The 27488-nt window shown below is 39.2% G+C and overlaps 2 protein-coding genes and 1 long non-coding RNA gene across 7 annotated transcripts; 1 reads left to right on the top strand and 2 right to left on the bottom strand.

Moving 5' to 3' along the window:
* The first annotated feature begins 492 nt into the window (after positions 1 to 492).
* On the top strand, positions 493 to 1611 carry LOC133837530 (uncharacterized). The gene is made up of 2 exons (XR_009893815.1): positions 493 to 689; positions 1077 to 1611. It is a non-coding gene; the product is annotated as an uncharacterized LOC133837530 (long non-coding RNA).
* LOC133837519 (diacylglycerol kinase theta) lies at positions 600 to 22354 on the bottom strand. The gene is given in 19 exon segments (XM_062268309.1): positions 600 to 1381; positions 2711 to 2818; positions 2888 to 3044; positions 3107 to 3392; positions 4264 to 4387; positions 4389 to 4444; positions 4517 to 4665; positions 4731 to 4960; positions 5024 to 5345; positions 5408 to 5834; positions 5901 to 6209; positions 6955 to 8472; positions 8905 to 9105; positions 9187 to 9271; positions 9343 to 9449; positions 9995 to 10097; positions 10261 to 10340; positions 18123 to 19516; positions 21450 to 22354. Coding segments are annotated over 18 exon segments (4632 nt in total). The 5' UTR covers positions 18235 to 19516; positions 21450 to 22354; the 3' UTR covers positions 600 to 1123.
* Positions 22355 to 22707: 353 nt separating this feature from the next.
* Positions 22708 to 27458, bottom strand: LOC133837527 (AP-1 complex subunit sigma-2). Of its 5 annotated transcripts, none has more exons than XM_062268320.1 (5): positions 27309 to 27458; positions 26958 to 27136; positions 26786 to 26894; positions 26591 to 26728; positions 22708 to 23426 (listed from the first exon to the last, which is right to left on the bottom strand). In XM_062268320.1, the coding sequence occupies exons 1-5, from the start codon at positions 27309 to 27311 to the stop codon at positions 23349 to 23351; spliced, it is 507 nt and encodes a 168-aa protein (XP_062124304.1). In that variant the 5' UTR covers positions 27312 to 27458; the 3' UTR covers positions 22708 to 23348. The 5 variants fall into 5 exon arrangements, with proteins under 5 accessions (XP_062124304.1, XP_062124305.1, XP_062124306.1 ...); XM_062268321.1 differs by having other exon boundaries at positions 22708 to 23406; positions 27309 to 27456; XM_062268322.1 differs by lacking the exon at positions 22708 to 23426 and adding an exon at positions 23956 to 24831 and having other exon boundaries at positions 27309 to 27457.
* Between the last annotated feature and the right edge of the window lie 30 nt (positions 27459 to 27488).

Below are 27488 nucleotides of genomic sequence, written 5' to 3'. Positions count from 1 at the left end.
CATGGTTGCATTTTGCAGGTTATGTTGAAATTAACAAATTAAGCGTCCGTGTGAAAATTGTTGTATGTATATATTGTTGTTTGTAATTGTTGTTGTAGTAGTTATATACACACATTATATAGGTAAAATATATAGAGAAAAATAGATAAGAGAGAGAGAGAGAGAGAAATATATATTAAGTAAAATAAAAGAAAAGGTATTTTCACTTTTTTATTCGGTTAGCATTTATATTGATTGCACTTATAACATGGGCAATAATAAATCGAAAGGAAAAACAAGCAAAATGCAAAAAATTGGAATTAACTAAATTACAGCTTTAATCATGATTGCAAAATACAAAATATATATATTTGGTATGTACGTATGTATGTATGTATGTTGACTCGCAGTATATAGAATATGGCAAATGAGAGTTGCTTCTTCTTTGCTAAGCGCATTCAAAATGAGCGAAAGCAACGAACACAAAAAATACCAAAACCAAAAAATCATAGACAGCTTCAAGGGGTCTCTGGTGTAGTAGTGATTGTGTGTGGTGTGGTGAGTTTGATTTGGTGGTGAGTTCAAGTATTACAGCTAGTTAAGCGGTGGTCACAGTTCAGTTTTGTTCATTTCTTTTTTTGTTTTTTTTCTTATTATTTTGTTGCTGTTCTTGTGCAGTGGGTGGGGAGAGGCTAAAGATAGTTACGAGAGTAAGTACGAGTATATAGCATATTTAGTATTCTATAAAAAGTTTAGCAGGTTTGGCAATCAAGACGTTTGTTTTCCTAATTTCGCACCAGTTTATTCACAATATTTTTTTTGGTTATGTTATCTTATATCGTTCATCTAGTTCAGTTTTTTTTCACAAGTATTTCATATTTAGTATGTATGCATATCGGTTTTGAAGACATGGAAGATTTGGATAATAGTTATATTTGTTTTTAAGTTTCAACTTCAATTTTCCTATGGCTTTGTGCTTATTATTTATATGTGGAGACAACTGACAGAGCTTCCTTTTTCTCTCATTATTACTATTTACTATTTTCTTTTTTTTGATTTTCAATATTTTATATTTTGCGGCCTATGGGAAAAAACAGGAGAACCAATATCGCAGACCGGACGACGTATATGCCGAGGCCATACTCTATGTGCTGCCCAAGTGCAGCGATGGCGGCACCGACGATGCATCCTTGTCGCCATTCTCGGCAGATGACAGCTGCTGTTGTTGTTGCTGCTGCTGCTGTTGTTGTTGTTGAAGCTGCTGTTGCGAGTGCGAGTGAGATGACTGTTGTGGCTGCGACTGCTGCTGAGGTGCATTTTGCAGCGAGAGGCTGAGAACTGCCGGCGATATATGCGGCTCCGTCAGACGTCGCTTACTCTTCGTTTTCTTCAGCATGGTGGCCTGAATGTAGCATAAAACACACATTGTCAAAGGCGACTCAACGTCAAACACGCACACACACACTAGCTCTTTCACACGCACACCCTCATTCACCCACAAACAATTCCCTTGCATTTATTTTTGGCAGTGTTACCAACTTCACATCACAAAAAGGAACAAGAAATTTGAGCTTTCTTCGATATACCGAAGCGCAATATACAGACTTGCAGATTGATCATAAATATTACTAATTTTGCCTTGAATATACCAAAGGTTAACGGACTTAATTTACACATTTCAATTTGAATCCACTTCTGCAAGCATATATAATATAGTAGACAACAAACAAAAAAACGATTACTGCAACATTTTCGTATTATTTTTATATACATGGATTCTGGGCATTATTTTATCGGGCTGAGAAGGTGCTCTATTAAAAATTGAATAAATATCGAACATACACAATCTTCATTTTTTTCGTAATTGGTTTTCTGAGATCTTGCCATCAACAATTAAAAAACAAATGACACAAAAACACATTTAGCACAAATACTTAGTCACTTAAATGTAGTTCGCAAACTTTTGCAACAGTTTTGTTTATTTTATTGGACTAGGGCGGGGGCTGTTGGTTGCATGCACAGTATTTACGAATAAAATCAAACACATTTCTCAATTACTCAAAATAATTCAATTACTCTTCGCAATTACTGTTTCGAATCTAATCAACAATTTCTAAAACGTAATATTTACGACTTCAACATTAATCGAACGAAAATACTGCTGCTTCGGAATATCGATAATTTGTTATCAATTGATTGAAGCTGCTTCAGATTCTTGTTCACAAAAATAAAGCCTACTTATCGGAACGTCTTTCGAAATGAAATTCTTGTTTTAAGAAGAAATAAATATATCTTTAACACTGTTTTATACGATTCCCTATGAAAAGTTTACCACAAACTACTTAAAATAAATTGCTGTGCTTTGGACTCATATTAATACATATATAATATTTATTGATCAAGTTTGTCACGCGTGAACTGTGGATTCTGGCTTTTATTTGGGCTTGGGAAGGTGTACAATCAGAAAAAAATGCAGAAATTGTAGAGAAACCAAAAAAAAAAAGAACAATGGAATAGCGCTTTGAACGAAAGACTTTTGGTGCTTGGTGCTCATGTTTATCATTTTTGGCTATGATCAGTCCCATATGAACAAAGTATTTTTATTCAAACAAAAGCAAAAACGTTTTGGTTAATCATAATAAGAAGCAGTCATGCTGTAACAACTCAACGGTTTAAACATGCATGCCTAACTTTTGCTAAAAAGAAAATGTAATCGAAAAAGTTAACTTACCTTAAGCGCTGACTTGAGGACCACAACGTCACCAGGACTCTGGATCCATGGCTCACCATCCACTTGCACTGGCATGTCGGTGTTCAAGTGGATTTTAATGTGTCCACCCTGCGGAGAGGAGAGGAGAGAAATGTGTTATAATGGTGCTAAGAGCTACGTGTCGTATACGCGATTTACCTGTGCTATGCGCATCGCTGTGCGAATGCCAGACTGTATCTGACCCAAATGGACGACGCCTGTAACGCCCACAACCTCCAGCATGCCATCATAGTGATTGGGCGTACTAAACTGATCGTCCTTGTCGGGACCCCAGGGATTAGCACCGCTTCCCCAGCTACCGCAGAATTTGTAGCGTGAATAAAAAGTTGTGATGGGAGTATTTCTTTTCGAACTCACCTCAATATATTCAAAATGATGATGCCATCGACTGGTGGCAGATCGACGACTTTGCCGTCGACCTCCAGCCGCAGCTCCTTCTGCAAGTCCTTGACCGTCTTGCGACCCACAATCTTGCGCAATCCCATCTTCACGTAGTAGCCCTTGTTGCGTAGGCGGGAATTGAACTGATTGGGATTCTCTTCGCGTGCATTATGGAAGTCCAGACAGAGATCGGCATCGATGCCAATACCAAAATAGTTGTTCATCACAAAGATCTGTGAGTTGTCCTCGTTTTGGGCGCCACCTAAACAACATCCCCCGAAAGCAGCATAGATCGTTAGTCAAAATTGTTGTCAAACAGGAAGTTGGGCTAGCACATTTTGCATTTTTTTTTTGGGAACGCACACATCAACACATCAAACACATATGACATCGACACATTGAATTTACAAAATGTACATCGAGAGACAGAGGTTTACCAATCCCACATCTGGATCCACTTGAACTTGATGGAATACTTTACCTGAACTCCCTGGTGGTTGGTGCGATCTTTAAGCTTAACTCAACTACAACTAGGGTCCTAAGGGGCATGCATTGCTTAGTTGTGTATAAAAACATCGTATACACAGCCAACACTAACAGCATTTATCATCAGCTACCAAACTGTTGGGTTAGGGAAATGGAAGCTACTCGGGTCTAATTTATATTTAGGTTAGGTTTCTTTTACTTTGAGGTTAGGATTCGATTTAATGACCTAGTCGGGTCTAAAGTTATACACAAATTATATTTCTACAATATTTTTAAAACACTTGAATCTGTTAAAGAATCATTAATGGGAATACTTATCATTAACGATAGAAATTCAAAGCTTTTTGAATATTACAGCAAGAGATAAGAGCTTAAAATAAAACACGAATCGGAGCTAGAAAATGAGAGCAACTAAATCTCTCACTAGCTCACAGGGTATTTTAAAATTTTGGGATTTTGTTGGGTTATGGGGGACGTTTAGATTAGATTATTAGACAATGAAACGTTTAAACGTATATAGAAAGTATAGAAAGAAAATTTTGAAAACATCAAATGACCTGATATATCACTCGATGTCAGAGCCGGTAATTGATGATGCTGATTTGTTTGTTGCGATAGATGTGCTTGGTGAGCCTTCTTCTTCTTACCGGTTGTTTGTGCGGGCGGCTTCATCGCTGGCTCTTCGGGCTTATCCTCCGGATGGAAGACAACGGTCCAGCGATCCAAACGTATCTCCTCCGCCTCAATAACATCGCGCAGCATATTGAGGGGGATCCTCGCCACCGGTGTAGCCGGAGCCCCAGCATAAGACGCGTGCTAGATCGTTGCCTGGACAAGAAATTTAGCGCTTAGTCGGAAGGGAAATGGGGGGAAGAGGCTAGTAATTTAGGAAATACGTACCTGTACCTAGGGGTACAATGGCACACGGTGGGCTAGAACATTCCGAGTCTTGACCAACATTATCCAGGCACTGCAGCACCCAACCAATGGTGCCATCGCCACCGCACACTAGGATCTTGTAGTTGGTGATTTGACGGAATACATAGAGGCTAAGCGGGGCGAAGGATGATTATGATCTGATCAAATAAAGTTCTGGGCTCATTTTCCGACTTACCCTGGCAACGGTCCGCCGTTGTCCAAGTCGAAGACCTGATACGGATTCAGGAGTTTCCTAAAGCTCGATATTAACTCCAGTCCCTGACAGCCGCCAGACTTGACATTCACAAAGACTAGCAGCGGTCTGACGTCCGATGGGACCATACTGGGTTCAATGTTCGGCAGCAGCAGCACCAACAGCTTCTTGTCCTCAATAATCGTTTCGCGCAAATTGTAGAAAGCGCGCACCTATCATGAGATTTACGTAGTAAAGTGAAGAGAAAGCACGAAAGCAAAGCTAAGAGCACTTACCGCCTTTTGGGAATCCTCAAAGGTTAGCACCACCGAGCCGTACTCGTAGTAGATGGGTCCAATGCTGGTGAATTTGTTCTCGTCGGTCACATATTTGTTGAGGATCTGCTCGTAGTTGCGTTGAGAGAGTCCTGTGGGTAGATTGCCCACAAAGAGGGCAATGTTTGGTCCATGGGGATCCTGTTTGTGCTGCATGTAGAAGCGCATCAGTTCCATTTGACGTATGGAATCCTTGCCCAGCTGCTTCATAATATCCCACGGCCGTTCGTTCCACGAAAGAATGCGCTCGGTAACGCCGCGATCGAGCAGAACTTCCGAGCATCTATAAAGTGCGAAATAACAGTTTAGCGAAAGGAGAAATCTAATAAATCCCTCAAGTGTTACCTATAGTCCTGTATTTGGTTGTCCTGCAGACCAAACTTGTCGAGTGCGTCGCGTATCAAGTCCTTGATGACTGTCGTATTGTCGACAGGCACACTGACATAGGGATCCTCCAATGAGCATTGCAATTTGCCTGGATAGACGCGCACATGGCCCCTGTCCCGGTCGTGAAACCTGAGATACATCGCGGGTCGTTTGCCCTCCAAGTGTGTCAAATTCAGCACTGGCGTCGGATCCTGCAGCGGTGCGTCCTCCATGCCAGCGGCTGCATACAGATCCGTCAGATAGAAGGCCTGCGGATCACGGGTGATGTGAAAGGCCCGCAGGGCGGTGGTCAGTAATTGTTCCAGCGTGTACGTTCGCTGCACGATGATGGCACGATACTGCTGCCGCCGGAATGAGTTGTTGCCATCAAAGACCTTGATCATTTCTGTGATGAGAATTATTGTGAGTTAGGCGTATATTAGATACAAAATGTTCCTAACTCTTGACTTACCTATATCCTTTTCCTCGCGTTCTTTTTCCTTCTTCTCGCGATCCTTCTCGGACTTGTCCGACTTGTGGCCACTCGACTCAGCACGATAGTGTGCCGAAGTGGAGGAACCGCTGCCAGCACCACCTGTTGCACCACCTCCAGCTGCCCCACTGCTGCCACCACCAGCGCCACCGCCTCCTGCTGCTCCTCCGCTGCCGCTAGCAGCGCCAGCAGCACTCATGCCATGCGAGGACTCGGCCTTGCCCAGCGACTCTTCATCCTTGAAGCGAGGCGCATCTCCGCTACTGAACTCCTCCGATATGCTGCGTGCTAAGGATACAGTTCCAATTCGGAGGTCAGTAAAACAACTCGCAGCAGCAACGGATAAAGTGTTAGCATTAAATGGACATGCAGTGTTGTGATGAGGACAACGCTTAAGCTGTGCTCACGGTATTTTTGACAACAAAGAAATACCAGAAATATTGTTAACACAATTTTTTCTAGTATTTCAACCTTGCTTTTACAATCTTTAAGCTGCTGTTACAGTATTTTGTGAGCTTTTTTTTCAACAGAGAAATATCGATAGTACAACTTTTAGTATTCCATTGTTAGGTTGCTCTCAACTAGTATTTTTGGTGTTGTGTAAAATATCGGAATATCGATAACAAAACTGTAAGCGCAGCTTAAACATTGCTGTTGGTGATGATGTTTTTTTTTTCACTTTTTGGCGACATGATGCAATGCGAAATGATGCGATCGTATGGCATGATGATACGTGGGATTAGTTGAGTTAGTCGGATTAGTATTTGAGATTGAACAAAAAGCAAAATCAAAGGCATAAAAGAAACTCAAGCAAAATTGTTAGCTCAAAACTAGAAACGAAGATCACAAAAAAAAAACGAAAAACGAAAAACCAAAACCAAAAACAATAACGAGAAAACTTTAGCCAATCGAGTACTTGAGAGACAATCGAGTACTGAGACTGAGAGTCAGTCTAGCAACTAGACGCTGGCACGAGTTCGTTTGCTGTTAGAGTAGAGTAGAGTATTACAAAAGTAGAAGACGCTTTAATCACCTCTGCGCTTCTGGTAACGCGGCTTGCGCCAGCCGGCGGAGAGTCCGCGAACACGGCGCAACAGACGTCCCAGGACATGGCCCTGATTATCGTCGTCGTGCGAACGACGGGATCGACTGCTGGCGCCGCCATCGCTAATATCGCCGGCAATGTCATCGCCACTGTGGCCACCACCGCCACCGCCGCGTAGTCGCTCATCCAGATACAAATCCTCATACTCCACATCATCGTCGCCATCCGTCGTATCGTGATGAGGCAGACGACGAGCGGCTGCCAATGTGTGAAAGTTGTCGTCGTATGCCTGATAGTTGCCATCCTCATCCTGTATGGTGATCTCAATGTTCTGTGACAGCCTGTCGAGGCTGTAATTGCTCTTGGTGCCGCCTTTGGGCGAACGTTTCGAGCGTCGACGCTGAAAGAGCCCACGACCGTACTTCTTGTAACGGGCAATGCCCGGCTCCTGAAACGATTTGCTGCGACCCACGGGCGACAGTTGCAGCTGCTGCAGTTGCAGTTGGGCTGGCGATGCCGAGGAGCAATCGCTGGAATTGGGTGAGCTCACCGAGCCGCCTTTGCTGTGCTTGGGCGCACTGAGTATGGTCTTTGGCTTGGGTTTCGGCTTGGCTTTGAGTAGAGCAGCAGTCTTTGGGTTTAAGGCGTGTCCTGCAGCACCGGCAGCACCGGGAGCAGCAGCAGCAGTAGCAGCATGAGCTTCAGGAGCCGCCTTGGCAGATGTGTTTGAGGTGTTACTATTACTACTATTATAGCTAAGGTTGCTGATCAGATTCATGCTCGAGTCGAGCTCATCCGTGTTCGTTAGCTCGCCACCCGTATCGGATGAGATCTCATAGCAACTCTCTCGCGGCGCCGTCTCCAGCTCAACGTCGCCATGATAATCCGTTTCGCTGACCTCACGCTGCGTTCTCCGCGCCGAACGTTTGCGCAACGAGACATCGCAGTGATCGTATTCGTCGCTCAGCTCTCCTCCGCTTATATCACAGACACCGCCATCGACCTCATCGTCATCGACGTCTCCGTCATCGTCGGAGAGTTCCCCACGACGACGACCTCGACTACGTCCCTGACCGTGGGCCAGTTTGCGGAACAAGCTCGTGTAGAGCAAATGCAGCGAGGAGTTGGTCGAAGGCGACTTTTGCAGCACATTGCTCGACGTGGTTGTTGTTGTTGGCACCGCACTATCGTGCTCCGTTGTATTGCACTGCAGATCATAGTCATCGTCATCGGGTTCGGGTTCTTCCTGTTCCGTTTGCTGATCCCCCTGATCGTGGCTCGATTCGTTGCCGACTGTCAACGAGGGCGTTGGCGAGACACAGAGCGAGATGGAGCCACAGGATGTGGGCGTGGTCGGCGTTGAAAGTAAAAAATGTTGTTTCGATTGCTCAAGTCGCTGCCTGTGCAATTCGAGCAGCTGCTTGAGACCCTCGAAACCCGCTGCACCAACGTCACCACCAACACCATCACCACCAGCCGCGGCCTCAGCATCGAGCTCCGGGCTGGCTAGCAATCAAAACCAAAAAACGAAACGTTCGAAAAAAAATAAACAACAAAAAGATCAACTTAATAAATAAATAATCAAATAAAGAAATCAACCAAAGACAAAAAGACCGCAGCTGAAAAAACGGAATTTTTTGTTGGGAAAACACACACAAAAGAGAAGAAACTGTTTTGCGTATGTGGTTTTTTCTTGTTTTGTTTTGGAGTGAGAGATGATCCTGACTTAAGCTTGAGCTTGAGATGATGTTCCGAATGGATGGTGATGGGATATACATACATACAATATATATATGGTACAAAAATGTGCACAACATCGATAGCTGATGCAGCTTAGATTATTGATTTGATTTAGGGTGAGTGAGAGAGAGGTGGGTGACAAGGGGGAAGTTGGAACGTTTTGATGATTGGGGGGAATCCCGTTTTGACGGTACTTACGACACGAGTAGTCGCGCACCAGCGACGTCTTGGATTTGACCTGGACGCCAATGATCGCCTCGATTGGCACCTCAGTACGTGGTATCGAAACTGAATGCGGAGGTAAGTAGATAGGTTGTAGTATACCAAAATTACATTCGGTTGGCAGGTACATGCGACATCCAGCGTGTGTGGTCATGCCACACCACTCGCAGCGATAGCCTATAGCAAAGAGAGAGAGAAGGAGAGAGAAGGGAAAGCGTTAACGTATTATTAAGTATACGCCATGTGGGGGGTACACACCTGTGAGGCATTCCGAAGACCAACAGGTTTTCTTGCAGTAAGCGCATTTGGACGTTGATGGAAGATTACCCTCTCGCCAATGATGCTGTTATAAAACAATCAATCATTATTAATATTGTGGTATTTCGTGTTTTTTTTTTACGGTTTAATACTCACTTGATGCTTCACATTAAGCAACTCCTTGCCGGGCACGTATGTTGCATTCTCGGTGCAATCGGGCACTGCAAAATCTTGGCACTCAATATGCGCGAAATATTCGCAAACTGTGAAAGCAGTAAAGAAAGTTTGTTAGCTGGCTGCTTTGAAACTGTGGCAGGCAATGGGACTGCTGCAAATGAGACTGGTGACAAGAGCTGACTGCAATGACTAACTAATCACTTTAGTTGCCAGCTATGAAACTCATATAATCAGGCTATCTAGTTTTAAACTACACAATATTATTTAATCTTTAGTAACGGATGATACAATTACTTCTTATAACACTTATTTGCTTTAGTTTGATTCTACTCTGAAAAATATGCTAAACATTCTTCTAACATTAAACTTAACTGGCATTTGTTGCACATATTTTGAAGCTCTACAAGTTGAATATGTTTTAGGTAATCTTACTAGCGATGCAAATAAATTATGTAAGAAGCAATTTACATATATTTTCGAGAACAATGAAATGTGTTAACAATCAAAAAGTGATGTGTGGCAGTTGACTGTGACAGGAAGTATAAAATAAAGTGACTGCTATGAAACTGTTTTGAATAAAGGTGGGCAAGGGAAGGAGATAGAGAGAGAGATGATGGGAACGTGGGCTTACCTAAACAATGCACCGCTGGCGTTTCATCCAATCGCTTACGGCAAACAGTGCAAAATTTTCTCTTGTGATGAGTCGGCTCCGACCAACAATGGGCGACGGGATTCTGTCCAACGACACATATAGTATGACATGTTGCCAAGTTATTCAATGTGACAACGATATGACTATGCTATGATGCTCTAAATTTAAAAATGTGTCTGTGTATGTGTGTGTGTGTTGCTGTGTGTGTTTGTGAGTGTGGGAAATGATAACTAAATTGTACGCACCTTTATAATGCATGGCGCAATGCCGGAACAGGGCGTTACCACGCTGCTGACACATCGTTCGTGTATGATAAAGTTGCAAACTGCAAAGGAAAAGAACGAGAGCAAAAGAGAGAAGGTATAGTAAGTGTCATTTCAATTGATAGAGTGTGCAGTACATATATAAATGTTTTCCCTCTTATCGAAATGCAGCAATAAACGCTGCGTAATTTCAGAAAACTTATTTCTAGTAGCATAACATACATATGTATATACGTTTATATACTAACATATATCTTTGTATGTACGTTTGCATATTATTTGGTATTTTATCCCACGTCATCGCCATTCAGCGCCATTCACAGCAGGGCCATGTTAGTTCTTCGAGTTCATGGGCACACTTTTCATTGAAGTTTCACACACACATACACTCGTGCACTTGCATATTGCACATGCACAAACACACACAACCTCACACTTGCAGGCGCTAAGTGGCTAACCGCAAGAGAGGAGAGAGAGAGTAAAGGAAAACGCTGCTGAGAGCTACGCACAAAAGCGAAAACAAAAATGCTGAAATAATGCAGGGCAAACAAAAGACCTTAGCCCTCTCTCCTTCTCTGTCTGACGCTCGCGCTCTCTTTGGCTGCGATTCGCGCTCTTTGTGCATGTGCTAGTGTAAGTGTGTGAATGGCAGGCAGACCTGCCCATTAAGCTTACCTCCCGCAGCCCCGCCCCTAAAGTAATTCTGGTGCTGCCATAAAGCTCATGTACCATCAAAAAACTTTAAGCATTGCAGCTACACACACATGCAGCCATGTGTGTGTGTGTGAAACATAGAAATTCGAATGTTTTTTTTTTGTTGGTTATTTTTAGAATTTACACACTTTGCAAGCATATGCAGGCGCTTTATATATAAGAGCAATCATAATTATCTATGCATGTGTCTATGTGTGTGTGTGTGTGTGCATATACATATATGTAACTGTGTGTATGTATGCGTGTGCAGGCACCAAAACTAGGCCGCTGACCTGACGCTGCCGCTCTGACGTCATGAATGAACTCATGAATTTTAGTTGCTGCTGCTGCTGCTTCAGCTATATAAATAAACGACGAGTGTGAGTACTGTGTGTGTGTGTGTGTTTGTGTGTGAGTATTGTGAGTACACTCACTTGTGCCAGCAGCTTGTTGTTGGCGCATGTTGCACGCTCCTCGCTGCTCCAAGTGGCATCTGCATTTTTGGCCACAACACACTTGCAGCTGCCACTTTTGGCTGAGAGTGAAATATAATCGGATATTTTTGCAGCAGGCATAAATAACAAGCTAACAGTTTTTTCTTTTTATTTATTTAGCAAAAGTCTTCTTGTGCATTTTCATTGCTATTATGTATACCCGAAAAAACACACATATACACATACATATATACTATTCGTGTGCATGTGTGTGTGTGTGGAGATAAGCGCGAGGGAAATTTTGGAGAATGTTTTGCTGGGAAATTTCAACGAAACTCAACACACTTTTACTTTTACAAATTTCTTTTGTTCGCTTTTGGCTTTTGCACAAGGGCGCGCTCTCTTTGCGTTTGTGTGCGTATTCCTGTGTACGTGCGTAAGAGAGAGAGAGAGAGAGAGAGAGAGTGTGTGTGTGTTGCTTTTATAACAACAATAACAAAGGAAACATAAAGCGAAATCGCCTAAAAAGTACTCAAAGTAAAAGTCAAAGAAATATGGCGAAAAATGTTTGTCAAGCCACACACACACACACACAAGCTGGCAAGTATACTTCGCTTGTGTATGAATGTGAGTGTGTGTATACAGTTAGTTCAACGTGTGTGTGTGTGGCAATTGAATAGGAACAAGTTGACATGCGTAGTACAATAGCAACAATTAAAATTGATATTTGCATACAACACTCACATCCACACTCGCACTCGCATTCACAGTCACACTCACACACTCACTGAGTGCGAATCGAATGTCAGTTTCGAGCAGGAAATCAATTTAGAGGCCAACTTCCTGACAGCCACAAAAAAACAACGTTGCTCAAAAATAGCTAAATTCTTAAATATAGAAATGATTGGATCAATGTGACGCATGAATAATGCGAGTACACATATTCGATAATCATTATTCATATGCGTTATAAATGTGGTGCGCACTTGATCTTGACATTAACATTAAGTTCAAACTTCAAATTTCAGTTAAATGCGAGAAATTGCAATTCGAAGTTTTCCCTTATTTCACTTTCAATTTATAAAGTGGGATTTCAATTCCATTTCATTTCAATTCAATTCCGTTTCAATTCGATTCAATTGAAATGTGCGAAACAGCTACAAAAAAATATAACTTGTTGTTGCTCCGTCATTCTCCATGTGTATGGGTGTGTGTGTGTGTGAGACGCAGCACTTGGAGCACGCTCGCTACGTACGTAAGCACACACAAGGCAACAGTCAAGGATATCGCGTGCGTCGTGGCGTCGTGCCGTTCTCGATGACTATCACAACCCGCGACAGCAACAACGACAGCAACAGTGACTGCGACGCCGACTGCGACGGCGACTGAGATGTCGATGTTGACGTCGCTGCGTGATAGAGAGATTCGATTTGCATACCCTGTAAACATTTGCTTGCACTGTGGATAGTTTGGGCCACAGCTCAACTAATTGCCATTCAACTTAGAAAAGAATTTCACTATACAAAACACATCCAAACAAATGCTGCCGTATATGTTGAATTATAGAGTGGAAGATCAATACTCTTTATTTAATAAACTTTTAGGCTTAAATATTAAGAGTCATCATCAACTAAATTTCCATTCAATTTAGTTCAGACTAAACTTTAAATTAAAGAACTCAACTTTTTATGAAAATTATATAATAAAAATAATAAAATTATATAAAAGTAACAAATAATAATAAGTAAATCATATAATATATTTAATTCTGCATGTATTAGAAAGTCTATTCTTGGCAATAAATTAGTGAAAAATTTTAAAATTCTATAAATATTATTTATATCATCCACTAAAGTTTATGCTAACAAATATTGATAATAAACTTGAGCTGCTAATGAAATAGAATAAGCATTTCTATCAAAATATCGCTTAGATATTTCATAGTTATTACTTTAAGTTAAACAAATTATGATTATGAATTGAATTTAATAGAAAATGAGGGATTTCATTAGATACAATCTTGAAATTTAAACTAATTTCTATACAATCAATTTTAAAGATTAAAGTAAATTAGCGAAAAGTGTTGTCTATAATAATTAAAATGCTCTCCCTAACATGCTTCTACTTGTTGCACTTTCATCGGTTGTCCGTTGCAACTTTTGTAGTTCATTTATAGAGTATCTCTGCGTCGATCATTGTGCTTTGTGCTGGCAAATAGATCACAAATAGCCAAATGTATTGACTCACAATTTTGAGTGGTGGCATGCAACGTCAGCAGTGCCACTTGAGGACTCATTCGATGCGAAGCGCCAGCCAAACTGACGACCCTCCTCTCAACGCCCCTCCCTCCGCCTTCCCTCTCTCTGCGCTTCCTCTTTGAATAACAACAAAATCAGTTTTCATTCGCTGCGAGTTTTCTCTGTTGTTGTTGGCGCATTCGTTATGAATGAACAGCTTTGGCTGTTGGCTATGAGTAGAAGGTAATTAAACGGCAGCACACCCTCCCCCCTCCCTTCGCACCCCCTTCCATTTGGGGCATATGGCAAGCTGGCTGGCTGGCAGTCAGTTTGGTTTTGCTTTTGGTTCCGCCACATTCATGGCGGCCATTGATGACGCACTTTTAGCCCTTCGTTGCTATCGGCTAGCAAAGAGACAGCAGCAAGGCGAAGAGCGGGGAGGGAGGGAGCAACTACTGTGTATGTGTGTGTGTTGTAGGCCTATATATAATATATGTGTGTGTGTGTGGCAGCGGCAGCCGGCTTGCAACACATTCAATTTCTGGTTCTTATGCTCACCTGCTGCTTTTGCTTTTGCTGTTGCTTTTGCATTGCCCCGCAACCCTTGAAAACCAATTGAAATGTTGCCTGCAGCTGTGCTTTGTATGTGTGTGTGAGTGTGAGTGGGTGTGAGTGCATCTCGACCTACTTTCTGAAGAGAGCGAGATGGCGAGCGAAAGAGTGAGAGCGAGAGAGCAGCAGAAGAACTGTTGCCTGCCTAGCAACTGTGTGGGCGACTCTGATTTCTCTCTATCTAGCAATCGCTCTCTCTCTCTCTTTCTCTTTCTCTTCCTCATCTCTATCTCTCTCTCTCACTTGTCGAAAAACAGTTGCAGTTGCAATTGCCGAGTTTTGTCTCATTCGCAATTAGCCGTGCAGCAACTCAATTAGTGCCAACGGCCAACGTTGCGTATGCGTGATGCGCCTGCGGTTATGCTACGAAAATTTTGCAAACGCTCCACTCGCATCATAAACGTCAATTGCAACAACTCTTCAAACATATTACAACAGCCATTGTTAAAGATGTAATTTATTTATTTATTATGTCAGTTTCTACATCTGGCTGTCTGAGATAAAGGCAAGAAATTTGTTGTCAAAACTTCTGTTGCTACTACGCAGTTCAAGTTTTACAATCGAGTAAAATAAACGTATTAAGAATATTAAAAAAAGACAACTATAATGCAAATTATGATATTAAGACTTAACATTATAAAAGTAGAATTGAAGGCCTATTTCTTTTAGTTTTCATATTATGAAAATATTAAAAATCATGTAAGAAAGCTAGTGTTGAGTGTGCTCGAATGTAAGATACCTACTACTCATTATCAATAAAAGCCAAATGGTGCGGTAAAAATTTGAAAATGTACCAAATTAATATTCCGCAAAAATTATATAAATATAACAAATGGCTTTATTTGGTATAATAATATTTTACGACATTTAAAATATACCATACCATAGCATTTGAATACAAGCAAATTTAGTGCGGTATTTTAAAATATACTACAGTAATACTATAAACCACAAAAATTCTAAAAATGTACCGAAGGCTCCATTTGGTTTATTAATAGAGTATCACTATCAAAATATACCATTGAGTTCGAAATATACCAAATTGTCAGAATCTTAAATACTATAGTTATTATTGTATGTACCAAAAAATAGAGCAAAATAGTACAGTATTAATTTTTATAAATACTAAATTAATATACCGCAAAAATACTGCAAATATACCAAAGACTGTTTTAGTTGTATTGATATAATACTACATTTAAACATACTATTGAGTACTAAATATACCGGATTGTTAACCAAAACAACTAAGACTCGTAGGTCAAAAAGTTTATTTGATATAATACTACATTTAAAATATACCATTGAGTACAAAATATACCAGATTGTTAACCAAAACAACTAAGACTCGTAGGTCAAAAAGTTTTAATACTCTTCTGCCCTATGGTAAGCTGTTTGCGCTTCGTAAAAGTGAAATGAAAAGTATTTTACTTTAAAGTTAGAAACTAGAATCCTAGAAACACCTTTCAAAACGCATCAACTGCTTCGAGTTCCTTTGCAGTCGAGCATACTCAACTTAGTTTCCTTCCAAATGCTTCGAATTCCCTAAAGTCGAGCACACTCAACTTGGTAACCTTGCAACAAAGTGTTAAATTTAGCTGACGCCGTTGAATTGGAGGCGGGAAACAGGCACGAGAATTGGAGAGACGACGGCTGCCTCGTGAGCCGCGGGCATAAACAATTTACGTTGGCAAATTAAACTAAACTAAACTAAACTGAACGGAATTGAACGAGCGAACGAGAAAGCGTTGCCATCATTATAATAATAGCCAGAAATCTGCTCAAATAAACAAATTGGTCGTAAAGCGAAGCGCTTAACACGCTTCCAATTGGGATTGGCCCGACCTCTTCCGACCTGGCCTCAAATTCAAATTCAAATTCGCATCCAAATTCAATTCAGGAGAGCGGGGGCTAAACTGTGTGTCTGTGGCTGCCACAATTGGCCACACGGCCAACTCGACGTATACTCAATATATATAGTATATATATACAAAATATATGACGTCGTTGCGCTCGTCGTTCGTCATGTAGTTGGTAAAGTTCAAATGCGCACACTTTTTGGCCACAAATAGCATGTGATAATGATCATTAGCATTGAACGAACTTCATTATTGCAATGTGTAAAAATTTTACAAAAATTTATGGCAACTTTATGGCAATTTAAAATGTATTTTCGAAGACATTCGTACTATTTTTGTACTATTTTTACATCTTTTGTTGTGTTGTGTGTTGTGTGTGGATTTGCGTTTCCTCAATTTTTCCTCAGCTCGTTTAGTGCTCATTAATTTCAAGTGCTTCGCTTGCCAAACGATACAACTAACAAATTATTAACGATCACATTTATGCGGCTGAGCGACACTTCACTTCACTTGGCTCTTCATTCTTTCTGTTCCATAAGTCAACAGACCTTAACTGAGAACATTAAAAAGATCATAGCAAAGTGGAGAAGATCAGCACATCAATTAATTTCACGTTAAGTAGAAAATATTGTTAAATCTAGTTTCGATTTCATTGCATTCGAAATTCTAAATTCATATTCACATCTTCTATACATCAATGGAAAATGCGTCTGAACTAGTTTCCATATATTTTTATGACTGACGAATCAGTTTGTTGCCCCGATCAAGAATAGATCTCTGGCTATATGTGCACTTATAAATATAGAATAATAAATCTATATATCAAAGTGAAAGTTATATGTGGACTCGAATGATTTATCGTTTGTATAACATAGAAAAATAGACAGCCACAACTATAAACTGACGCTATGATCTCATCACCAAGATCAATATAAGAGGTGCAAGTGGGTTCTTAAGGTCTCACTTGGAATATATAGAAACGGTTTGATTTTTGGGTAGATTTTTTAAATTGTAATACTCTTAGTACTCTTAATACTCTCTTAAAAATTATCATATATTTATATGATATGATATTTATATATTTATATTATGCTTGTTATACCTTACTTTTACTTTCATGTACTTATAATCGTTTATTAAGAAGTATGAAAAGAATAATTTCTCAGGTCATCTTCTTTGAGGCAAATTTTTGTATTGAAAACAACGAATAATTTAAGTATTTTTAGTAATCCTCATTTAGTTTAAGCGTCTCTTTCATTATCTAATACCAAAGTTTGGCGATTAACTAAAATGAACTTATATAAAAAGCATCCTTTGAGGCTGATATCTTCAAAGTACTTTTTAGACAAGATTATTTCTTTTATATACAACGATTCAGTTTCGTTTGAGGTGAATAGATTTGAAATCTCTGTACTTATAAACTTATGTACTCTTATATCATCATATTAAATCATTAACACTTTATTTTGTAATAAATAATAAAGTGCTTTATATGGAAATTAAAAGTAAATACTAAACAAATAGATTATGAGATCCATACTGTTTGTTTCCTTACTAAACTTTGTATATACAATAATTCATTTTTGTTTGAGGCAAAGAGAGCTGAGATCTATACTCTTATATCATAATATTAAGGCATTAGCACTTAATTTTGGAGAAAATAAAGTGCTCTATATAGAAATTCAAAGTAAGTGATGTAATTATGTTAACTAAACTTTTTTTTTATACAATAATTAATTAATGTACGTGTGAGGTGAATAGATAATATCCTAATATTAAATTATTAACACTTCATTTGGTACGAAATAAAGTACTCCACATAGAAATTGAAAAGAAATGATGTAATTAATTTAATTGTTGCTTTTCTTACTAAATTTCCTTTTATACAAAAGTTAATTTTCGTTTAAGAAGAAGATATCTGAGGACTATCCTCTTATATTAAATACTCAAATTTTTTACAAAATAGTGTTCTATATAGAAATTGAAATGATGTAATTATTTGAACTCACCTTCGCATATGTAGCCCTGCTGAATGAGGCCCCAGAGCAGATCCGAGCAGTGGTGACAGTAAGTTGGCTTATGAAATGTCTTCTTCACAAATGAATGCCCACCATCCGCCATTTTGTTTGGATGCTACTGCTTTCAGAGCTACAGTTTCCGGGTGGGGGGCGGTTGGCGGCCTCGGCGCCGTTATTAGTATTTTTGTTGTTCTTTTTTTTCTTTTTTTAGTATTCTTGGTATTTTTTCACTAAAAATGCGTGGGGATCGTTAAGAATTGGCCTTGTTGTTGTTGTTGTTGGTTGTTCTTGTTGTTTGTTGTTGTTGTTGTTACTTGTTGTGGTTGGCACGAGACTTTTGTGTGTGCTATTGTTACTACTATTGTTGTTATAATTGTTATATAGAGAGAAGCGTTTGTTGCTTAATTGGTGTTTTCTTGTTGCTCTTGTTGCTGATGGGTTTTTTTTGTAGTTTTGCTTGTTTTCGTTTTCGTTTTGGTTTTTGTTTGTTTACTTTCTTTGTTTGTTTGTTGCTTTGTCCAACTAACTATAGAGATGGCTGGAGATGCGAACTAAACCGCAGCCAGCTGAGGCAGTGGCAGAGCAGAGCTTCTTGTGCTTCTTGTGCTTGTTCCTGACAGCGACTGCAATAGCGATGGCAGCGTGAGCAATCGATAACAACGATACCGATTGCGTTTCTCGATTGCTGCTTCGACTCTTGCTGTTGTCACTCTCTTTACTGTTGTTGCTCTTGTTCTTCTTGTCCTTTGGTGTTTTGGTTGCTGTTGTTGTTGTTGTTGCGTTTGCTTTTGCTGTTGTAGTTGAAGTTGTTGTTGTTGTTGCTGGGGCAGCGTCACCGATTCCGGCTGCGTTTGCGGCTGATGCTGCTGCTGCTGAGACTGTGACTGCTGACGACAATAGCGATGACAAATGGACAACGACGACGACGACAAAAATGACGACGACGGCTGCATTTTCATCCATTGGTCAACTGGTTGTTTGTTGTGCTTATCCAGACATTTGCTTGCCGGAATTGTGCGCCCCTCTGCGCCCCCTTCTGCGTCACTTTGCAGCCACTCAACTACTTTGTTTCCAATGATTATTTATTTACCTTAATTTCGATTTATAAACCTTGTTGTTGTATTTTTTGTTTTGTGCTTTTCGTGGTTTTGTTTTGAAGGCTACATTTATGTTTAGGTTTAAGTTTACGTTTTGTTTAATAATAGTTATTGGTTGCTAATAATATATGTATATCATTGTTGTAGTTATAGTTGTAAATTTATAATTATATACTTCTTTGGTGGAGTGCTTGTTGTTGTTTGTTTGTTTCTTTTGTTTCTTTGTTGTTGTTATACTTTTTGTTACTTATTTACAATTCACGTTGAGTTTGCACTTCAAGCGTTGCACTACGAAAACAGAAAAACAGATCACAATTGAAAAATATACATATCGTGTGTATCGATTGGTTTCGTTTCCTTTCGATTCGATTATTTTCGATTATTTCGAATCGCTTTTGTTTTAGTTTTACGCACACACTCTACACGCACACACACACACGCACAATTTTGTGCAGACGCGTTGTGAACAGCAGCAGTGAAAATGTTGGAATGTTGGAGCATGTTTTTCCCTCTTTTAGTTTAGTTGTGCCTCCTTTTCGCTACGTGGGCGCCGCACCCCCAAAAACGACGACGACGACGACGTCGACGACAGGCAATAAAAGTTTCCAGATAACATAATATACACGAGCCAGCAAAGCGAGCGAGTGAGAGAGAGAGTTGCGTGCGCGCGCTAAAGAGCGAGAGTGGTGAGTATGGTGAGTTTTGCAAATACCCTTTATTTGAGCGAACATAACCCCACCACACATTGCTCCCAACGGACACACAACACTCACACGCACATAAAGAAAGTAGTAGGCACATCATATAATAATAAAACTGGCAAAAATATGATATCAACAGCGTGTCAAGAGAGCGAGCTAAAGAGCAAGAAAGAGAGAGAGCATGAACCAGCTCAATTGGAATTGCATTTTATAAGTTTTCTAATTGGACAAAAACTTGCAAACAAATTGCATATATGGCCCCTAAAAGTAGGCACTACACTATGTCAATTGTTATCACTATTTCTGCTATAAAGAGTAAATTCCATATTTCTCAATGTGTTTGTGTGTGTGTGTGCAACGCCCACGCACTTAAGCAAACTATGCTCAAGTCAAGGACAAGTTCGATAAGTTGAGCATTAATTTTATAACAGGCACACTTGGATTTTTTCCAACTTTAAATGGACAATAGTAAAAAGAAAGTAGAAGCAACAACCAAGAAGCAGAATATGTATAAATATATACATACAAATGCATAGCTATGTGTGTGTGTTTGTCGCGACGTGGGAGGTTTATGTTCATGTCCTGGTCACCAGGTGGCATGCGCACTCGCCAACTCACCACAGTTCACCACAGCTGAGGCGAAGGCAAAGCGTAAGCTAACTGTGTGCAAAAGTGGCCAAGTTTAAGGATAAATCACTACATAGCGAAACAACAGTCACACTGTCTGCACAGTGGAAACACACACATTGTATTGCTGGAGAATTGCAGCGTGTGAATAATTAATTATTGTTTGAAATTAAATGAAATTATTGATGATGCTGCCGAGAATGAAAGGGAAGGTGAGAGCAGCCGACTCGCTCGCACGCATACATATCCACCATTTGTGTGTGTGAGCAGCAGAAGCAGCAGCAGCCGTAAATGCTTGGCACCCACTGCCCACTGCCGCCCTCTAGCGTACAGCTATCCCTACTATTCGCTTGCTCCCTCTCGCTCTCCCTCCTCCGCCGTGCCCCCTTCGCCTACCGTTGCGCACTTCGCTCTTTTCGAGCCGCATGAGCAAATCGCAATAGATAGAGAATTTTTTTCATGCTGCCTCTCGGCTACTCCTGCTGATACGATGTACGATGATTCCTTGCCAAACACACACAAGTATATATATTCACTAACACACACACACACACACCCACATATAGAGCAGTAAAGTCCTTGAATGCGTGTCTTTTCTTCATGTACATGACTAAATGTATGTATGTGCATGTGTATATAACCATATATGTATTTATGTATGTGCATATACAATTTTTGCCAAAAACATCGAAACACTTGCGGTTGAGTTTAGTGACTGCAATTTGAAGGTTTTTTTCTTCGCTGTTTCAGCGGCTGCCAAAAAAACAAAAAACGCTTCTTCAGCCTACGCTGACCGAACTTTGCACATATGACAACGTAATTTTCACGCACATACACATGCACACACACACACACTCGCACGCACACTCGCGCAGACACAAAATTTTATGTACCATATATTTTAGCTGGACAACGTAGACGACGACGGCGATGGCGACGGCGACGACGATGTCGATGGCAATTCGCAAAGCTGATGAAGCTGCTGTTGCTGTTGCTGCAAATTTGCACAATTACAATTATTATTTGCCATTTTCTACTTCTATTTCGTTTTCATTTTCATTTTGATTTTCATTTGGGGTTACACACACATTTCACTGCTGCTTTTCTTCCTTTTCTCCCTCTTGTGTTTTTTTTTTCTCCTTTTTTTTTTGTCGAGTTTGCACTTGATTTTTGATTTTTTCTTATTTCACTATATTTTTTTTGCTCAATTTTGCAAATATTCGTTACGTTTTTTTGTGATTTCGCGTTGCGATTGTTTATGGAAAATTTTGCACAAAGTGTAGAACGTCGTTTTCAAGTTTTTCTTCTTTTCTTGTACATTTTTTTTTCTTTCCCACTTGTGTGAAAATGTGAAAATTGTATTCTCTGTGTGTGGCAGCAGCAAGCAAAGGCAAGCAGCAGTGCCCCCGTAACGTCGTACACACCTAGCGATTTTTTGTGTGTTGTGCTTGTGCTTCGCTGAAGACGATGGTGCGCTCTGACTGGGGCCGAAAACTGTTCACTGCTCGCTAGCTTCGCTCCACTCAACTCGGCTGCTGCTCTGCTGTCGTTGCTGCTGCTGTTGGCCGCGAATTCGGCGTGTTGAAAAATTTGGCGGCCGCAGCGCAAAAGTCCCACCAACAACAGTGGGAAAATAGCGGGAGCGTTGCCCACAAATCGCTCGCTCTCTCACTCATTAACTCTCTCGCTGTGTTGCTCTCTCGTGTCGTGTCCGTTCGGGTTTTGTCGCCTGCTCCCATCGCTCCACAACAGAGTGACCGGATCTCAAAAAAATACTATTCCAATTCGAAAAACAATATCACAATCAAAATTACCAGTTTGGTTACACTGCATTAGATATGGTAGGAATTTTTGAAAAAGGTGCAATATCTAATATGCCCTCTGGTTTAATACTGATAACAAAATCCCTGCTAAACAACTCAACTGAAATACAAGCATGACCGCTGCATATTAAAAAACAATTGATGTTTAGATCACTTTATTAAAAACGTTCTTATTTGCTTAAATTATTCCAATTAGCAGCATTGGTGACTTTCGTTAAGCTAAGCATAGACAACAACCGCAGCTAGCCAATTCCCAAACCATTTTATAACAAACCGTTAGCAAAGAGGCCAACTCTTAACGAGTTTGAAAATAAGAACACGCTCGATATGAAGTTTATTTGTTGTATACGCATTTATTTTGAAGAGGGTGCAACAAAAAGTCAACCAATTGAATCGGCGATGAGTGAAATTATTTGTTTTGTGCATGTTACAGTTAGTAATTAAATGTTATGTATGTATATTTGAGCACACAGTTAATGTATTTATTCGCTTAATGATTTAGTCTCGATATGAATGTTTACACTTAATGTGTGGGTTGTTGTTAGATCATTTTCTTTATAGTAAATAAATCCAGCGCCATAGAGAGACGCCTGTAGACGGCACCACGTTTCCTCTCACAGGTATGTATAATAACAATGATTGTTGTTAAATGTGCTCTTCTCTTATTATTTGTTGTTTAAATATTTATATGTTTGGGGCAAATTAAATTTGCTCTAAATGAATGGGCTACGAGTACATTTGAATAAATAAATGAATACATATATGTATAGTATATAGGTAAATATGTTTAACAGCATTTATGTATAAGATATATGTTTATGTAAAAATTTTTAGCTGGTAATTGTATAATCATTAATTCATAAAAAGGACATAGACGATATACTGAATTTGGGGTTATGTTTTGGATACAAGTACACAAAAAAATACACGCAATAGTTAAGGCGACTTTAAAGGGAGCTCAAAGAGATATCAGCAACTTGCTTTAGCCAAGACCATGATCATCAAAGAAACTTTGCGGTGTTTCATCCTGCAAAATGGAAATGCGATCTTCATTATGTAATTCACAATTCGATGAATGTCGAGCAACAAACATTAAAAAAAGGGGGAAATTAATTAACACATAAATATATATATGCACCTAATTATCGTATATATATATGTAAAGTATGTAATAACTACGGCAATCTAAAATAAATAAGCGAAAAAGGGACACCAAAATTTGCACACTTTCATCGGATGGGCTGCTGAAGAGACAAAGAGAGAGAGAGCGAGAGCGACAGAGAGTGGGTTTGTTTGGAGAGCAAAGCAAAAGAGAGACAGAGTGACACAGTTAAATTAAAGAACAGTGATTCGAGGCAGCATCAAACACACTCAATTTACCATTAACAAATTAAACCAAAATAAATTAAAACTAATTTAAATTAAGAGTACATACGATCACCGTTCAACCTTACCTCTAAGCACATATTACGTACATAACTTCATTTTGTTTTTTTATTTTTACATACAAGTACATACATACAATTTTGGAGTTTTTGAAAAATATTTCAGTTTGTTTTTTATTGAATACAAAACACAGGAATTTGGCTAAAATGTACAACACACATATGTATATAGAGAGTTATATATATATTTTGTATATAAACTATTGGTATTGTTATTTTTAATATGTATTATTTACTACTAAAAAAAGGTTTACATTTCATTTTCGATACGTATATTATCCGCATGTTTTTTTTTGTTTCAAAATATTAAAGCTTACTTTTTCTATTATATTTTGTTTTCTTCTTGTTTTTCTATATTGTAGTATTGCATTTTCTTTCCCTAGATTTCAACTGCTTTAAAATAAACATCATTGCTTTTTTGATGGTCTTGGAATGATTGTTCTAATTATGTATCTAAATTAATAAACGCACATGAGAAGAAGATAAGTACTTATAATGATGTCGGGTATTAATTAATTAGCGTTTACGCGAAAGTCTAAGGATGAAGAGGGGAAAAATTACCGCGCCATACAGATGAAGTTTTGAATTTAGTTTTTAGTTTTTTTTGTTTACTTTTGTTTGATTGTTTTAGCCTCACTGTGTGTGACAGAACTAATTGCACTTATCAAGTGTTGTGTAGCGCTAAACTAAACACGCACGCCCATTCCAGCACTCGCTTTCCAACACACCCACAGGCACACACACATACACATACAGTGCGCTCTACTCTAAAATACTTATGTATGCGTGTGTGTGTTCGTGTTTAGGCAATTGCATGTGCGTGCGTGTGGTTGTGTGTGTGTGATAGATAAAGAGAGTGTATTGGTGTTGGCGTAGGCGTGCATGTGTGCGTGTGTGTTTGTGTGTGTGTGTAATATCAACTACATTCTACGTATTTAACTTTCTTTTTATTGTTTTATCTTTTAGAGTAGTCCAATGTCTCTTAAAGTGCCCTCAACAGCTTCGTCCTGGAGTACAGAGAATAAGAACAATAAGAACAAGAAGAGTAGATACATAGATAAAAGTGAGTAGCAGTTGTATAAGTGTGTGTTTGTGTACGTTACGTATGTTGTGTGAGACAGCTTTTGTGATTTGTATGTGTGTTGTGTTAAAGTTGTTAAAAGAAGAAGAACGGCACAGCTTTGTATGTGTGTGTGTGGTGTGTAAGTATGCATGTATGCGTTTTAAAAGCTCGCTGGGCGTGCCGGGGGCGGGTCAGCAGCAGGACGGGCGAGGGGGCGAGATCACAAACTACTCCCGGGAAAAGCTTTTGCAATATTTACAGCCTCGGCTTGTTTTTGTTTTTTTTTTTGGTTGGATACGAACGACTTTCGGGTTAAACACGAATGAATCCTAAATACATTTATCATATATATCCAATATCGGGTGCTAAAGGAAGTCCTTCACGATCGGGCCTAAAAAAAAACTGCTCTGGTGCTCTTTGCAAAAATAATTGTTGAAGGATCTGTGTTTCAATATACAACATTATGTCGAATGATCTTTTTTTTTCATCTTTTTACACTGTATTCTTTTTTTTCTGATTAGTTCAGATACTCATTGAAGTCCTGTTGAATGGTTGTATTAACATCGATATATGCAGTGGCGGGTAGGGTAAGCGTTAATAGTAATATAATAACAAGAGAGAGGGTATTATGGTTACACATTGAGATATGCATTTGATATGTTGTTAAATTGTTGAAATATTCATGTTGTAATACATATAAACATATATGAAGACTGTTGTTATTCAGTTAGTAGGAACTACAAAATGCAGATAATGCTACAACACAACAAATAGCAAACAACAACTACAAAGATCATGCAAAACAAATAGAAAATTCGATGAGTAGCTTCTTCATTTTTTTTGTTTTTTTTTGTTGGTTAAAGTTCTATAGTTTTAGTTCAAGCAATACACATAAGATTGTACTACACATTTGTTGACTACACATATCAATGGCAATTATACATTCATCTAATATAATTTGCTATATAGTATATGCTATTTATATTGTATGTTTCGATGGACGGAACTACGTTCGATATTTTTGTTTCTAGAGAGGATTTCAAGGATTCACAAATGTTTACAAGTTTTCGGTTTTTTGTTTATAATTATGGCAAGCTCAATACTGTGCTAATAATATGCATTTAAGTTAAATGTTTTAACTCTCACAATTGTTGCGTCTGATTATTTATGGTTTGTTTTGTATTTGTTTCTTTTATAGGTAAGTTTGTTGCGGAACTTTGATTGAGGCTCGCATGAAGCATGCAAAAGGAAAACATATTTCAACTTAAAATTAATAACAATTTCATTGAACGCACAAAAAAGCTATTGCAGTGAGTAGAAGAACTCTTCTTGCTTTAAAGTTTGTTTTCAGTTTGTTAGATGTTCATTAAAGTATATAGTTATTTTTAGAGTCGATTAGTTTCGTTTTGCGCAAAAATTAGAGAAAAAGTAAAGAAGATCAAAAACATAATTAATTATAAATAGAACTTGGAAACGGAAATGTACCGAGTGATTTATGTATGAAATGACGAAATTTTTTTTGATTGAAAACAAACACACTAACGAGATAAACAAAAAATTAAGAACCAACGAATTTGAATAAATATATAGTAGTATATAGTAAATGTAGTAGTAGAGAACAATTAACAATATCGCCGGCAATATAATATGGTATATACGCTTTTTTTGTTTTGTTATAGATCATATGTCTCTGGTGTACTGACCTCTTGTAGCAGATCCTGAGACGCGATGGCTTTAAGTACATTCTTTTTCGATGTCTCCTGAATCTCGCCGCCAATCAGCAGCTCATCCAATATGAAATAGGCTTTCTCAAAGTTGAAGATAATGTCCAGCTCACAGACCTGTAAGTATGTTCAGATATGTAACGTAGTAGTCGAATGTAATTGCCACAAACTTACGCTGCCGAAATACTTATCCAGCAGCTCCACATAGCGATGGATGATTTCCAGAGTCAGCAGCTCATTATCATTTTGCTCGATGGCGCAACAGAAGTATAAACTGGCATACCTGTACATACATTTATTGATTATACATGTGTATATTGGCATTATAGCACGTCATCGCACTTACCGCTTGTACACAATCTTGCAATCCTTCCACTCCAGAAATGAACACATCTTCGGTTTGCGAGCCAAAATCGTGGTGACCAACTCACGTGTAATCTTCTTTTTGGTCTTGTCTGGATAGGCCATGTACCATTTCTGTAGACGCAATTTGCCCTGTCGACTGAACAGCAGCATGAACAGCATCTGTGTTTTGCATGTAGTTTAAGGTAACGATTAGTTAATTAATTGCAGCGCCCTACAAAACGATGACTCAGGTTGCAATGTTGCGGTGGCAAGCGCAACAACCGTAGCATATGTAATTTGAACATTTTGCATACTGCAACCATTAAATTCGATGCAATTCAAGTTTACTCACCATTTCGCCTTTTGCAGCTACGTGTGTTCACTATCTATATGGCGTTTATTGCAGTAATATTAACAAATTATAATTTTTTCACGCTGTACATAAAAGAAAATGCTTCTTCACTCAATTTTAGCCATTCACTCGCGCAACACACAACAGCTGATGACACAACTGTGTCCATCGATGGTTAAC

Source organism: Drosophila sulfurigaster, chromosome 2R (assembly GCF_023558435.1).
Source record: "Drosophila sulfurigaster albostrigata strain 15112-1811.04 chromosome 2R, ASM2355843v2, whole genome shotgun sequence".
Classification (NCBI taxonomy): domain Eukaryota; kingdom Metazoa; phylum Arthropoda; class Insecta; order Diptera; family Drosophilidae; genus Drosophila; species Drosophila sulfurigaster.
The sequence above is the reverse complement of the archived record's forward strand: the minus strand, read 5'-3'. Positions and strand labels throughout refer to the sequence as shown.

Excerpts from the sequence above, each read along its gene's own strand:
- LOC133837527 (XM_062268320.1), bottom strand. Across the intron at positions 26,895-26,957 it reads TGCAAGATTGTGTACAAGCG|GTATGCCAGTTTATACTTCT; the intron begins GTAAGTGCGATG and ends ATGTATGTACAG. Across the intron at positions 26,729-26,785 it reads TGGATAAGTATTTCGGCAGC|GTCTGTGAGCTGGACATTAT; the intron begins GTAAGTTTGTGG and ends ACATACTTACAG.